General features: G+C 40.7%; 1 protein-coding gene across 5 annotated transcripts in view; it reads left to right on the top strand.

Annotated features, from left to right (window-relative positions):
* Positions 1-13,110, top strand: part of WIPF1 (WAS/WASL interacting protein family member 1) — a 123,008-nt gene extending 109,898 nt beyond the window's left edge. For all 5 annotated transcript variants that reach the window (XM_054562461.1, XM_054562462.1, XM_054562464.1 and 2 more), the window contains 4 exons: positions 459-1,220; positions 4,963-5,175; positions 6,140-6,253; positions 10,096-13,110. In XM_054562461.1, the coding sequence (XP_054418436.1) occupies positions 459-1,220; positions 4,963-5,175; positions 6,140-6,253; positions 10,096-10,151 (1,145 nt within the window). In that variant the 3' untranslated portion in view covers positions 10,152-13,110. The remainder of the gene's footprint in view (positions 1-458; positions 1,221-4,962; positions 5,176-6,139; positions 6,254-10,095) is intronic.
* The last annotated feature ends 3,162 nt before the right edge of the window (positions 13,111-16,272 follow it).

Here is a 16,272-nt window from a genome sequence, read left to right as displayed (position 1 = left end):
CCTTTGCCTAAAGTGTAGTCGTTTACTTCTTTGCAGATTAAGACCATCCACTGGTATTGACTCTTTCAATTAAACTTGGACAGGTTTTTTTTTTTCTCTCTCTCTTCTTATTTCAATCCTAACTCTCCCATTATACTTTTCGACCTTCTCTTGGGAATTTCTCTTCAAAGAGACTAGGTAACCCCTCCTATATGAAGACTTATGCTAGACAATGAATCTCTTCACCCTAAATGGCTGTTGTTTTTTTAGGCCTGAGAGGCACAAGGGCAAGGGGACAGGGATGGTGGTCTGTTCCTCTTCAGGAAAGACCACACAAAACCTGATTTAAATAAATACTACTTACCTATGTTTTATAGCACCTAGGAAAGGACTTCCAGTAGCTGGGAATATACTCTAGTTCCCTGGTTTCTTCTAAGGTTCCTAATTTTTGAACTGAATTTTTCCTCCCTGTTCTTCAGATTCTGGAGGAAGCCGACCTCCGATTTTGCCACCAGGAGGAAGAGCCACATCTGCCAAACCTTTCTCACCCCCAAGTGGCCCAGGGAGGTTCCCTGTGCCTTCTCCAGGCCAGAGAGGCGGACCCCCAGAGCCCCAGAGGAACCGAATGCCTCCCCCCAGGCCCGACGTGGGCTCGAAGCCTGATAGCGTGCCCCCTCCAGTACCGAATACGCCAAGACCCATTCAGTCAAGTCTGCACAACCGGGGGTCCCCGCCGGTGCCTGGGGCCCCCAGGCAGCCTGGCCCTGGGCCGACTCCTCCCCCTTTCTCTGGAAACCGAGGTGCTGCTTTTGGAGGAGGCTCCGTCCGTCAAACCCCCTCAGCCTCCTCTTCCAACAGGCCTCCCCTGCCCCCTACCCCGGGCAGGGCCTTGGATGACAAACCCCCTCCTCCGCCTCCTCCAATGGGCAACAGGCCCTCCATCCACAGGGAAGCTGTCCCACCTCCGCCCCCCCAGAACAGCAAGCCCCCGGTGCCTTCCACGCTGCGGCCTTCCTCCCTGTCACAGGCCCCGCCTCCACCGCCACCCCCCAGCAGGCCTGGGCCTCCCCACCTGCCTCCAGGTTCCAGTGGCGGCGATGAAATCCCAAGGCTCCCGCAGCGGAATGTGTCGCTCTCTTCATCGGCGCCTCCCTTACCTTCACCTGGACGTTCAGGCCCTCTTCCTCCCCCGCCCAGTGAGAGACCCCCTCCTCCGGTGAGGGACCCGCCGGGCAGATCAGGTATGGCAAGACATGGGCCGAGTTGTCTCCCTGAAACCCAGCCTGCCCCGGTGTCACTAATGATCATGCACAGAGTCCAACAGAAAGCTTGAGTGAACCCTCAAACTGCTTTCATCTGTTAGGTGACACTTAACACTACATGATGTCATCTTGACCTCATGTAAAACTCGGAGGAAAGTGGGACTGATATTTCTGTCTGTCCTGGAGATGAGGAGACCATGTAACCAATGAAGTTAAATGATCACAAACTAGTTAACAGAGAAGAGGCTAGAATTTTCATCACCCATCTCACCATTTTACAACCCTGCCTCCCTCAAGTGATTTCAGATGTCTTCATTGGGGAAATAAATTCCCATCTCCTGTAGGAGGGCCCCATCATTCCAACAAGAAGGGCAGTTATTTAAGAGCAAATGAGCTGCTCTTGCATGTCTCTCTTTACCTGGCAAGCTCTCAGGCCATTTCCCTGCCTATTAAAGACGAATGTTAGCATCTGTTTGGCTGTTTGCTAACAGCTCTGACACAGAGATCCCTTGGAGAATCAGATAAAGGAATAGGCTTCTCTTCAGAAAAACGCTCATAAGTATAAACTGGAAATATGAGTGCTTTTCATGCGTAAAAGGACCTGCCGAAGCATATCTGTGGCCTCTGCCGAGGGTTGAGAAACCTGAGCGGGAGGGAGTAATTACTTTCAGAGTATGAAATGTGCGGATTCCCCTGGGTTTGTACTCTCTGCTAATTGTTGATGGTTATTGATGGAGTCAGAGAAACTAAACTACTTTTAAATTTTAACCTTATGCATACAAAATGTTTGGAAATGGGGCATTTTTTTCTTCCTGTGAAGTTAACTGACCTTTGACCCTGTGACCTCAGGAACTTAATAAACACCACTCTTTAAACCAGTAGTCCTCAAACTTGACCCCATGCTGGAGTCACTGTGGAGCTTTAAAACCCACGATGGTCCCTTCTTCAGGGTTTCTGGTTTTTTTGGTCTGAGTTTTAGATGGGGCATCAGGATATTGGGGTTGTAATATCCCAGTGATTATAATGTGCAGACAAGTTAGGGAAACACTCCTTCAAACTGTCCTGCCATGGAGAATAGGCTACAAATATAAAAAGTTACTAATCCATTCAATCCAGTCCCTAGCATGTGCCATCTCGTTAAGTATTCTTCAGTGAATTAACAAGAACAAGTAGTCAGATGAATGAAATGCAATGTTTTCTTTGTATCTAAAAGCTATGGATTTGCCCCTAAAGTGGTTGAGGAGCTGTTTGCATGGCTCTACTAAATAGAGGAATCAACAGGTTAAATCTTCCCGAAAATAGAATAGGCAGTGGCCTAATTATAACATGTTATTGTTCCTTTTGATTATATGTCATACCTGTTTGTTACAGAAGTGCAGAAAAGTAGAAAGAAAATAAATGTCATCTATAATCCTGCCATCACCATCATCCAGAAGTGATCATTGATAACATTTTTTATATATTTTTTCAGGCTTTCTAAAGTGCACATATATACATGTTCACAAAATTAGTATCCCACTACATATATTGGTTGGCAATTTGCTTTTTATTTAACAATATCTTGTTAACATTTTCTGATATGATACAACCTGCCTTTTAATGACTGCCTAATATTAACTCCTACAAAATACCTTGGTTACTTAATTCCTCACTTGGCCATATAGGCCATCTCCAGATTTTTGTTGTTGCTGATAATGCAGGAATACATTCTTGTAGTCAAGTATTTATGCATTTCTCTTATGTATTTCCTTTGGATGAATCCCTAGAAATGGAATTTCTAGGTCATAGGTATGCGCAGTAAGCCATGGATTTATAGGTACTGGCAAATTGGCCTCTAGAAAATTCCTACCAATTTACATCCCCACAAGGAACATGTGACAGGTCATCTAGGGCCACCTGGATTTTGAGAGATGGCTTAGCTTCATAGTTAGGAGAATGGGCTTTCGAATTTGACAGATTTGTACCAAATCCTGGTTCTACCCCTCATTAGCTTCCTGACTTGGTCTTTTTAACTTCCCAACACCTCTGGGATTTCTTCTGCTGCCTCTACACCTTTCAAGTCTGTTGTAAAAATCAAATGAATTAAGGGTATATAGTGGTTATCTTATTTCCCAACATAAATGACCACTTTTATTATTCTGCCAATGGGAAATAGAAATGTTTACTATTATGCTTGCCTAGGCTTGGAGCAGGGGGCTGAAAGGTTGGAGGAGGAACATGAGCATCCATTCAAAGAGAGAAAGATCAAGTCGATCAAGTTACGTAGTACCAGGCCCAATAGTACTGGAAGTCTAGTTGACATTGGGTGACAGTTCTGTGGTGGTAGTACCAGTAAGGTTAAATTCGCAGCATGAGAGACACTCATTTCTGTAATAAACCGACTCCTACTGACTGGGACTCCAGCCATGACCAGCAGATGGGGCAATAAATAAACCCTGCCAGATGAGGTACCGAGACACCTTGAGAGACCAACCAGGGCAGGGCGTGCCTCCTGCCTTCATCGAGTGTCTGAGCCATGACTTCCAGGCCCGGCTATCTGTGATGGGCAAGTCCTTCCCCTTGAGGTCCTCTAGTTGGATTCTGAATATGCAGTGAACAACAGATTGTATTTAGAGCAATTCAAGGCATTGTGTTACATAAAATGTCAGCCTCTGGCAAGTGAAGTACACTGCTAAAGATCAGGAATAATTACTAAAGCCATTTTGGTTTACATGCAAAAATGCTTAACTTCCTCTTTCTTTCTTTCTTTTTTTAATTTAATCATGATCCAAATAGCCTCTGCATTTGGAGAATGGGAAAAGCAAGATAAGTTCCTGTGTGTTACCAAAAAGAATTTACTTTGAATTATTTTTTAGGAACTTAAAAATTTCTGATTATACCATACTACTGCATTTTTAAAGAAGTGGTTTCAAATATTATGTAGCCCTTTTTATCTGCCTTTGACTAAGTATTCCTGGCCACAGTGCTGTGAGAAAGGTGACTATTTGGTGCTCTTTGTAGACAGGAAATCCACCTCCACGGGGTAAGCAGCCTGCTCTGGGTCAGGATCCTGCACCAGCATTTATAACCGTGCACATTGATTAGCTATTTGTCACTCCCTGTGTCAATCTGCCTCCCAAAAGAGGAAGAACCAAGGAGGAACTTCTACTGTTCTCAGGATGACTAACATTGAGTTTCCTGATCCCACTTCTGCCTGGAAACAGATTGTGTGCATCACAGAAACATGTCTGTGGAATTAGAAATAATACTGTGAATTTAAAGAACTTAATCCCTCTGAGGATCTAAAATAACTTCATAACTGTCCTTTCAGAAATTCTTGCATAAAACAGCATTTATTCAATAAGTATCATGCCACAGTAATCAGTTCAATAGCTGTTTAAAAGGATATTAAAATGTATTTTTAAGTGTGGATATGGGTTGTCAGTATGAACAGATTATCACCTGTTCTCAATTTAACTGTATCATCTCCAATCTTAATACCAACTAACGCCAAAACAGCCATTCAGCTCTCCACATGCACTCATTTCACATCATGTACACATACGTGCATTTCTGAGTTTAGGTGTGCCTGCTCCTTTTTTGGCTGAATCTCCTAGGCAGTCTCCACTTCCCCCTGTTCTCCAGTAAAAGGGCATGTACCCGTCAGGCACCCAGTAATTGCACTTTGGTTATGGCCACGGTAAGGTATTGTCCTAAATTGTTGCCTTTTCTTTTGCTCCAGGCCCTCTCCCACCGCCGCCTCCGATAAACAGAAATGGCAGCACGTCCCGCGCCCTGCCTGCCACCCCGCAGCTGCCGTCCAGGGTGGGAGGAGACAGTCCGAGGGCTGGGCCCCGGCCTCCCCTTCCCCCAGACAGGCCTGGCGCTGGGGCCCCTCCGCCACCCCCACCGTCAACGTCAATTAGAAACGGCTTCCAAGACTCTTCAGGCGAAGGTGAGGTGTGGTCCCAGCTCCTCAGAACATACAAGCTATAGGGCAGCGGCTGAATGAGAAATTTGTTTGTGTTTACATACATTTCTTGTTTGCAAGACCCTCCTTGTTATCATGCTGCACTGCTCTAACTTAATGCAGTGATTTTCAACCTTTTTCGTTTCATGGCGCATACAAACTAATCGCTAAAATTCTGCAGCACACCAAAACATATATTTTTGGCCAATCTGAAAAAAAAATAGGTTTAATTCTGATTCATTCACACTGGATGGCTATTGCTGTGTTGGCCGTTGTCATTTTTTTGACAATCTAAGGGAAAAGAGGTTGGTGCCCCTGACCAAGTAGTCAGATACTGCATGTTTTAAAAATTCTTGCAGCACACTGGGTGAAAATCGCTGATATAACCATTTTAGGGCTCACCATGATTTCAAATTAAAGATAGCAACGCCCCCCGCCTCCACTTTTCCAAAAGGCAGATTGTTTCTTTGTTCCTTGAGTCTCATTTTGGTTTCTAGAGATGCCAGAATTCTGAAAAGAACCATTTTTATAGCTTGCTTCATTACCTATCTTTCTAAACAGTTTGCTCTAGGTAAGAGGCCCAGCGGCCTGCAAATTAAGCAGCTTACCTCTGCCTCTGTATCGGAGGGTCCCAAGCATTCCTTCCACTCGTGGGAGAAATAACTAAGAAAGTTGTCCCAAGACTTAGCCCCCAGCTCTGAAGAGAGACTGGCTAGGTCCTGGTCACTCTATTAAAATCACTTGGCTCTGGCTTTGGTTTGATCGGAAGACCAGGATATTTTATTGATATGCAATATCAGTGACACATCTAGCACTTCCAGCTTTTTCCTAAACTTCTAGACATAAAACTAGAAGTGATCTCTTTAGTTCTATTTCATGATATGCCTTTCATTACATCTCTTCATAGCAGATTGTCTGTTACTGAAGATACTGTTTGTCTCTCCCTCAGATGAGTGGGAAAGCAGATTCTACTTCCATCCGATTTCTGATTTGCCACCTCCAGAGCCGTATGTGCCAACCACCAAAACTTACCCTAGTAAATTGGCGAGAAATGAAAGCCGGAGTAAGTATTTCTGCAAGGGCTTTTGGCAGATTCCTACCTGAATAGCCTGGGTTATATACAACTGAGGGGTGCATAGGAAATCCAGGCCTCTTGCCTGGAGTGGGGAGACTTCAGAGAAGTCACATCCAGATTTGAAGCCATCTAAATTCCAGTAAACTCCCCTTCTGCAGACACTGAAGAAAAGCGAGGTAACCCAGACTGCATATGAGAAATGGTTATTTTAATGTATCATTGTAAGCCCAAAATACTTTTAGGTTGCTAGTAGATTAAATTTTATCATTTTGCTTGTTTAGAAAATCTTCCCCCATTTTGATCTTCTATTCCTGTCAGTTTTGAGACTGGCAAATGTCTTATTTAATTATAACAAAAACTTACTGTAACTGCCTTGATCTTTTAAATATATTATAATTATAGCTTTACAGAGCATTACACGAACATTTTAAGTGGACCCATAAACTCTCCACATAACAGATATTTTATCATGTTCTTGTCTAATTTTTATCCATTGAATTCTGGTTAATTTATATGGTTATAATTATAGAGTATAGTATTTTGGTGGTGAGGTTTATATAACACTGCTTAGTAAATACTTCCCTATTTTATCACATGGTTTTTATGATACAAGTTTCTGTCAAATCAGCATTTAATAACTTAGTTTACAATCATTATTGGACACTTCGGTGGTTTCTGGTTTTTGTGGGGTTCTTTGTTTTTTTGGTTTTTTTGTTTTGTTTTTTACTAATATATGTAATGCTAAGGTACCTTAAGAGGTGAGTCACTTTTCCATTAGTGGAAAAGAATGTGAACAAGAAGAGGAATTGGAAAAGCTAATATTTTACAACAATAAATGTATAGAACTGAGAAAGAATTATCATGAAATATACATATGTCACTGATAACTTGTAACAGCTTTAGCATCAGAAACAAACTCCCAAAGCAGAAATGTGTGGAGAAAGTGGTTGAGCATGTCAAATAACTGTTTCTATGTCCCCAGCCTTGTCCTCACTCCCTGGTAGAGCTCCATACACATACTCAGAGCCTACTGACTTTCTTAGCACACAGTTCTTAATTTTTAATTTGTTCCCAACCTTAGAGCAGATCAGTATCAGCTGAACTTGAGGTTGGTTAGAAGCAGTTACTGCCTTCAGGGAGAAGTGGTAGGTGACAGAGGAGATGGGGACACCGAGTTGTGCTATGTCCCAGCACAGGACAGCTTATTAAGGACAGGTCAAATTGTGCTTTGTGCCTCTGTTAAAGAATTCAAAGAATTAGAAAATATTTTAGGAAAATTTCCATGAACAAGTAAGAGAAGTAAATGGAATATTGCTACTTAAGAGAAGTTTAGTCCTGGCTAGTGTAGCTGAGTGGATTGAGCACCAGCCTGTGAACCAAGAGGTTGCTGGTTTGATTCCCAGTCAGGGCACATGCCTGGGTTGTGGGCCAGGTCCCCAGTTGGGAGCGTGTGAGAGGCCACCGATCAACGTATCTCCCGCACATCAATGTTTCTCTCCCGCTCTTTCTCCCTCCCTTCCCCTCTTTCTAAAAAAGAAATAAATAGAATTTTTAAAAAAGAAAGAAGTTTAATTCCTGGGAAAACTCATTTATGTGAAATAATATATTCCTAGACAATGCCTAATAAAAAAAAGGATAACTATAATGAAAACTATCATTACAGGAGTTGGTGGTCGCCTTCACGTGGGGCAAATAACTTTGAGTCCTGTGTGTTTGTGTGTGTATTTGTAGTGTGTGTAGAGTGCGTGTGTTTATGTCATAAGAGGGGCTTCTGGCTGATCAGAGCACAGTCTGTTTTTCTTCCCTTTAAGGATTCTAAATATGTTTTACTGAACTCTTATAAGCATTCTTAATCTGTAAATATTATATATATGTATGTATCTATAGGGGTGGGCAAAAGTGAGTTTACAGTTCTTTGTATGGAAAAAGACATGCAGGTTATAATTATTATAATAGCTTTATTAACTCAAAAGGATGTCACAATGGTACAGTGCACTATCTTTTGCCCACCCCTGTGTGTATGAATGTATGTATATGTGTGTGTATGTCAGTAGCAGAACCATCTTCCCCAACCCCTCTAGATTTTTAATTGAATAGCTGAGCATGTTCCCTCCCCGACGCTCCTGTCTTTTAAGACGTTATGAAGCTCAGAGAATGGAACTACGTGCTGCTCACTATTGCATCTTCCTCGAGTGGCCCAGAGCCTGAAACATTGTAGACACTTAAAACTATTTCTTAAATTAGTGAATTAATTTCCACTGCTCCCAAAAAACTTTCTTTAGATTTCCTTTAAAGTTCCAGCATTGTGCATTTTAACATTTTATACTGATAATGCATAATCTCCCTAAAAAATACACAAAGTATGAAGAAATGGTTTTATTCCACTCCTGTAGCTACCTTGGCCTCAGACGCACAGCGTGGTAGGGCACCGAGGCAGCCCTGAGCAGTGCCTCCTAATTAAATCTTTGCACAAGGCCAGCCCTTGTTTGCTAACCACTAGTGGTATGGCAGTTGCTGGTGAAGGCCCCATGACAAATGGCTGGGTTATACCCAGATGAGCCTTTCCTCAGATGCCTGCCCAAGGAAAGGCTTGGTTGGGACGGGAAGAGGAACAGGCAAGGTGATGGAATGTCAGTGTCTTCCTCTGACCCCTCTCCATGCTCAGAGATTTGCTTCTATCTCAGGAACCCCTGAGTGAGTTGCTGGGGTTGCTGTCAAGGTGCCTGCTGCGGAATCTCTTGATGCCAGCCCCCTGGGTCTCAGAGCAGTGGCCATAGCAGACATATTCTGTTGACACGTGTCCCTGGTAGACCTGTTTATACACCTGACCGCCCACCCCTATGCCTAACGATGGTAAAATCCTCAGAAAAGGGTGTGGGGGACAAATGAATTTGAAAAATTGTGAATGGATTTTAAACCTGGATGGCTCACAAGTAAGCATAGTTTTTAGAAGAACACTACCAACAGAATGAAAAGGGAACCCCTGAAATGTGATAAAATATTTGCAAATCATATAGATGATAAAGAATTAACATGCAGAATGTATAAAGAATTCCTACAATTCAACAACAAAAAACAAACAACCCAATTTTTAAAATGGGTTGAATACTTGAATAGACATTTCTCTGAAGAAGATCTACAGATGGTCAATAAACACATGAAAAGATGTTCAACATCACTAATCATTAGGGAAATACAAATAAAACTACAACAGAGTATCACTTCACACCTATTAGGATTTCTGCTGTAAAAAACACATTGGTTAGAAATTAGAAGATGCCTAAATGCCCAATAAAAGGGGATTCGATGAAAAACTATAGTATACCTCTATAATAGAATGCAGTGTGTCATTAATAATTATATGTGTAAAGGGTAATGACTTTGAAAGATGTTCAAAATGACTATATATCATCCAATTTTTGGAAGAAAAAAGGGAACTGTTTATATGTATAGAAAATTCACAAACATTTTCTGGTTATCTCTGGGTGGTACAAGCGTGGGTGAATTTTTTGTTTTGTTTTCACTCATCTATTTTTTTCTAAACCTATAATAAACACATACTATGTTTGTGATAATAAGAAAAGCATTTTTTTTTTTTTTTTTACTTTTTTAACTTGATGCAAGTACCCAGTAGCCAGTGGTAGATCATCCTCTAATAATACTCGTTCAGATCCTTACTTGCTTCCTCCCTTCACTTCTCACTTCTCATCCACGTGTGCCAGTCATAGGGTTAGGGCTGTGTATACCTTTGCAAACATCTTTGAGTTTCTACAGTGAGAACATAAGCTTTTTAACCAAAAATTTACATTTTGTCTATTTTTTTCATCAAGGTGGATCCAACCGAAGAGAAAGGGGTGCCCCACCCCTTCCTCCCATCCCGAGGTGATCTTGGCCTGCTCTTCTCCGCCGAGCCCCAGACTTCTGTTGTTGCTATCAAGAGTTGCACCCCCTCCTCCCCTTGTTCCCTCCATATAAGGAATAGGGAAGAAGGGAGGGTAATGTGGGAATACGTGTGTGAGGGGTGGGAATCTGATAAAGAAATGCACCTAGATTTTTATTCTATGTATATTCTCAAAGCTATTGCTTGCTTCAGCTACAGCCCAACAGTGTGGACTGCTTAGGGGTCGATTGGCTTTTATGGCAGTAGACAGAGATGGATTTGTCCCAGGTTTCAACCAACCCAATTCAGACATTCACTGTAACTTTGCGACAGATAACTTTGAAGTCCCTGAGAGCGGCTTGCTGCCATGCCTTTTTTGCATGCTTGGCCTCCTGTCTGTTTCCATGAACCACGGACCATCTAAGCAAGTTGCTGAGCAAGGGCTCACATGAAATTTTTGTGGTTATAGATTGTAATCTCTGGCAGTCTGAGGTAGGCTCTAGGATAGAGCTGCCCAATAAAAATATCGTGTGAGCCACATATACATTTAAATAGGTCTAGTAGCTACATTAAAAAAGAAAAAGAATTAGGTGAAATTAATTTTAATATATTTTATCCAAAATACCATCTGACCTGCAATTAAAATCATTATTAATGAGGTATTTTACATTATTTTTTATCTGGTACTAAGTTTTCAAAATCTGGTCTTGTGTTTTGCACTTAAAGCACATCTCTTTTTATACTAGTCACACTTCAAGGGCTTAATGGCCACATGCGGCTGGCGACTACCATACTGGACAGTGCGGGTCTAGAAGACAGAGGATAGCGCAAAATCTCTTGTTTAAAAAAAAAAGAAAGAAAGAAAGATGCGCTTTAACAATTCAAGAGGTAAATAAGAATAAAGTTAGGACCCAACACCTTGTCTGGCAGACAGCTTGACCTTAAGATTTTGTCCCTTCTTTTCCCTCTTCCCTTAATAATCTATGTACAAGTGTTGCTTCAGAACACCAAGATCAGAAGTTGCTATAATAGGGTTTACAGTCATGTGGAATAAAGCCATTGGAAAGAAATTGAAAGCCTGTTGGGGCCTCCGGGCTCAGGACCAGCCATCTGGAGCTCACCTGTCAGCTGCTCTTCTGCCTTGCACGCTGGAGGCCACCTCCCAGCTTGCTCCTCAGGGTCGGGAAGCTCAGTAGTAGGGGGGAAGTCAGGGAAAGGTAGCAAATCAGAAACTTAGAAAAAGGGGCCAGATTTGGGTTGAGGGACAAAACTGTAAAAATCTAAATCTGATGCTTATGAGGTTGAAAGAAAGAGACTGCTACTGGAATTGGAGGGAATTTGAAACTGTCCAGGAGAATGAATCATTTGCCTTGGATCTATGCAAATAAATCTCCCAAATGGACCATCCAGGGAGGAGCCAGCCTTGCCTTTTTTTGTATGATTTTGTTTACAGACTTTACTGGGACTTTTAAATCTAGCTATGGAATTGGGAAAAAAAAAATTTCCATTTAGATATGTTATACAGTTATGTTTGAAATTACCATTACTTATTTTTTTAAAACCATATGGCCACACACATATATGTATATCTACCTAAACTTTGTATCATGGTTTCAGCGTATTGTTCATGTATTACTGGGATATGCTAACTAGAAATCTATCCAAAGAAAATTTTGAAAGAAACATTCCTATTTATAAAAGAAATAATTGTTTCATTTATATAAAAGCAAAAGAACTTAGAGCTCTAGTAAGTGGGATGTCTAATAAATTATGATGTTACCCGTTTGAATATATTGTATTTTTATAACTTGTTTTGCCAAAGTCCTGGGCTTAGCACGTTAGAGATCTTGGGGTTTCCCCCATCCTCTGCCATTCATTTGTCTTTCAGGCTTGGGGTCCTTTACCCAAAGAATCAAGAAATATAAAGGTGTAACAGCCTTGACAGAGTATTTTCAAAAAAAATTTTATTGCTCATATTTTGGTAATATAGCAGCAGCATCATTTTATTCTGGATTCTTTAGTCAGATAGCATTCTTTAATCAACAGCTGATTAAAATTCCTTTAAGAAAGTCTAATGACCCACTCCAGAAAAGAGGCCTTGCTATAGCAAATAAGACAAAGAAATATCTGACCCATAGAAGGTGGGTCTAAATTTTATAAGGGGTAGAAAGAATGACCAATTTTCTTATACACCCCAACTCTGCAGGTACTGTCCTAAAGTGTGAAACAGGATCACAACTCACAGTTGCTACTCACCCAGGATAGAGATATTTTAGAATGTGTTTTTTAAGTGAATGTTTCATTAATACACTTACACTCTTGCTTTGAAAGTTAGCAACCTAATTGCATCCAAAACTTTGAGTAAGTTCTATGCTAATATTTTTAACTATGGTAAACCACAAAAATGAATAATTTTCTTCCCTGAAATCAGAGCTTACATGCGCTTTTTTTTCCATAAAATTTCCAGGTAAATGTATTCAAGAGGCAATACAGTATTTTAACATTCACATATCATTTTATATGGAAATGTATTACAGTATTAAAATTCAGTGTTCAGTATTTATTTCACTATGCATTTTATTTAGTAAAAGCTGAGAAAAGTGTTTAATCCAATGGTGCCTTACTTTGTGATTTGAAAGAAATCAACTTTTTATGTCTAAGTAGCAGATTATTTACATATCTGTAAAAAGTGTTAGGTCTTTATATTTTAACTTGTAATACCAATTTTGTTATCTTAGTAGCAAAAATGGGATGATTGTTAAAGTGCCCCAAAATTTTTGACATGAAATTAATTTTTCCCTGTTTATAGTCAGGGACTGTAAAGGAAGAAAAAAATGTTTTTCATACCACTGCACTATGTAAACATGCACATTTTGGTATCTATGTTATCAGGATAGTTTAAGTGGTGCGATAGAGTCCATTCGAGACATCTGCCTCTTTGTAAGTTAGCCAGACAATAAATAAAAGCAGAATGATATGAGTGTCAGCTGGTGGTTTTTATTTAAGTACTGTCTATGTAATATAAACAAAAAAGCAAGTGTCTGTTTTCTGTCTTATACTCTGGTAAAGAAAGACATTCTCCAAAAAAAAAAGGAGAAAAAAAAAAGACCTGTATAAGTAAATAGTCATTTCATCCACTTTCTGATACCTTGTTTCTTTTTCCTGAGATTCTGTCTCTTCTTCAGAATCTGTTGATGGTTTATTTGAGGCATGTGCTTCTACATTAAGGTAAAGATGAATGGTGGAAGCAATGGAAGATGAAATTACAAAAAGTAGCTTTGACACTTTATGGAAATACAGGAAAGGCCAGTGGGAATTGAGGAGGCCTGATAATTTTTTAAATAATCAGCTGTGTATGTATGTGTGTGCTTATGTACATATATTTCAATATAGTATAATTGACAGGTTAAGAAGTCCTGGCTCCATCTCTTAGTTGGAAGTCACTTGAACTTCTCTAAGCCTCTGCTTCCTTATGCAGAAAGTGGGCTGTCTTATAGCATTAATAAGTGCAGTAAATGAGATAATGCACTCAGTCTGACTTCTGTGAGCACTCAGTCAGTGGTGACCACTATTAGTGTGAACTGGAAACATATATTTATAAAATAGTCTCAAATTAACTAGAACCAAATTGACTAGAAGGGGATTTACTAGTGTACTTTTAAAGGGAAGCAATAAGAGCAAAAAGAATATCCCTATCAGAAATACAGGGCACCCTCCAGACGAAAGTCACCTCACATGTTGTGTCAGTCCCGCACACTTCACAGGCCTGGGAAATGAACATTCATGCTGCTTCAGTCATTAAATAAGTTGTTAGAGTCAACTTGAAATCATAGATACTGAGGCCTAGAAAGAACCATATATAGAGGGCGGCCATAGAATTTATGATCCACAGTAGAACACTCTTAAAAGTGAAAGGGGGAGCTAATACAATTGCCTTGGTGCAACTGGTATAAGTCAGGGCTGTCCTGGCAAATTGGGCCGTGTGGTCTCCCCACTCAGAGGTCATCTATTCCAACTCTGTGGCCTTACAGTTGGGTAACTTAAGGCCCCAAATCACATACTACCAACAGACAAGCAGTATGACTTTTCACCACACCACAGTTCTTTTAATCCCTCCTACCTCTAGGTAAAGTCTGTGTCCTGTGTCTTTCACATTTGCTGGAAAGAAAAGGGGAAATGACAAGTTAAAGAGTCGGAATGAGTCCTGGACACACAAACCTGGCCCTGAAACCTGGCCCTGTCACATGCTCCCCATAAGACAGCAGAAAAGTTAGTGAAGCCCTCCGTGCTCTAGTTTCCTCAATTGCAACATGGTTACAAAGCTTGAATAAATACACAAAATATTTGGCATATGTCAGGCACTCAGTGAAAGTTCCATCCCATTGCCAAATTCCCTTGCCATCAGACCTAGGCCATATTCAGGAAAAATATACCAATGCATTTAAAGGAGTCTGATAAAATTTAAATACAGAACTCTGAGGATTCTTAGGGAAACGAGGCTAGTCATTACGAGCTGAAGTTTGGCTTAAATCTTGACTACGAAGGTGCCAGCCAGGACACATGGACTATATCCGTCATGGACCTAACTGTGTTTTAGTAATGGGGAACTTCTACTTTTTTCCTGTTTGCTGTCTTTCTTAGCAAGTTAGTAAGTTACAGGTCGCCTGTCAGAATGCTATCTATTTCAGATAGGTACCTGAAACAGATAATTGGGAAAACCTTAATGCTTTATGGAGCTATTATATTCCTTGTTTTACATCTATTCATTCAAATCATCAGCAAACACTGATGACAATTTAAGCATTGGAAATACAAAGTTACACATTATACAATAGGGGAGTTCTAGTCCTAGAACCAAGGGTGTATGTTGAAATTCTAGACCCAAGAAGAACTTCAGCCAGTAGGCACAAGCCTACTCTATCACCAATTCTGGAATGCTCCTAACCACTGACACAGGGCTCTTGGGCCGGCTGTGTGTATGAAAGGGAAAGTGCCCTAGTGCCTTCTGCTGAGAATTGCTCCTGGGACAAAGGCATGGATAGGTCCCAATTCCATGAGGCCACCATGGAATAAATGAAAAAAACATCAAACACAGTCGTGAAAACAACTTTATACCATCAACATTCCATCTAATTTACTTATCTAGTGACAACACTTATGTATTGTCTTTGTTCTTCATCTAACCACTTCCGATTATTAATCACCTACTATGTGCAACAAATCGTGCTAAGGTCTTTGCAAATATTATTGCATATGTTATTGTTAATCTTTGTGACTTTACACATGGAGAAATCAAAACCTGAATGGATTAGAAATTTGACTCAAGCCACTTCGCATGCACTGATCCGGAATTCAAACTTTAGGCTGAGTAAATAAATTCAAATGGAGAGTCATAATATCATTGTCAACTTTTCATTCACCAGTTTAAAAATATACTGCCATTTTGTACAAGCAAGGACATTTTAAAAAGGCCAAAACAAGGAAAGACCTAGTCTTAGAATAGAACACAGTAGGCTCAATTGAGTAAATACAGCTTCATGGAAAACTCACTGCGTGTACGTGGTCCTTATTTTCCTCATTGAGCTAGACCGGCTCTAGTCCTGGACCGGCATTTGCCACCGGGCACATCGCCACTTGTAAGTGATCTAATTTCTTTCAGTTCTTGGGTTCTGTGCAGCTTGGGGGGTAGTCATAATACCACCTTCAGTTTTTTAAAGGAATGTTACATACTTGCACTTGTCCTCTCATCAGACACCTGCTACCTTTTTAGAGCTCTCAGGGCAGCCACTGAAATTCAGACGTCATTTCATTAAACATTTGCAGACTTCTGAAAGTCATCTCAGGGTCGAACGGCACTGCAAATAGTTACCGTGCTCCCCTGCGTATCTCCCTTCGTTATCTGTGGGGTACCTCTTCCATTTGTATTATAAATTTTTAGTATTTAATTGATTGTTTACTCTCCTGGAAGTTGGGAAAGTCATGTGTTTCTTTTAAATTCCAAATAATAGCGTTTGCTTTTCCATTAGGGCCAGAAGTGAGGTTTCTGTTCTTTGCCGCGGTCATACAACCTAGCACTCATTCACAGCAGAAACAGAGTTAGAGCAAACTGACAGTCATGTTTTAAAAA

Source organism: Pteronotus mesoamericanus, unplaced genomic scaffold (assembly GCF_021234165.1).
Source record: "Pteronotus mesoamericanus isolate MK-2021 breed Mesoamerican mustached bat unplaced genomic scaffold, CSHL_Meso_final scaffold_651, whole genome shotgun sequence".
NCBI classification, from domain to species: domain Eukaryota; kingdom Metazoa; phylum Chordata; class Mammalia; order Chiroptera; family Mormoopidae; genus Pteronotus; species Pteronotus mesoamericanus.
The sequence above is the reverse complement of the archived record's forward strand: the minus strand, read 5'-3'. Positions and strand labels throughout refer to the sequence as shown.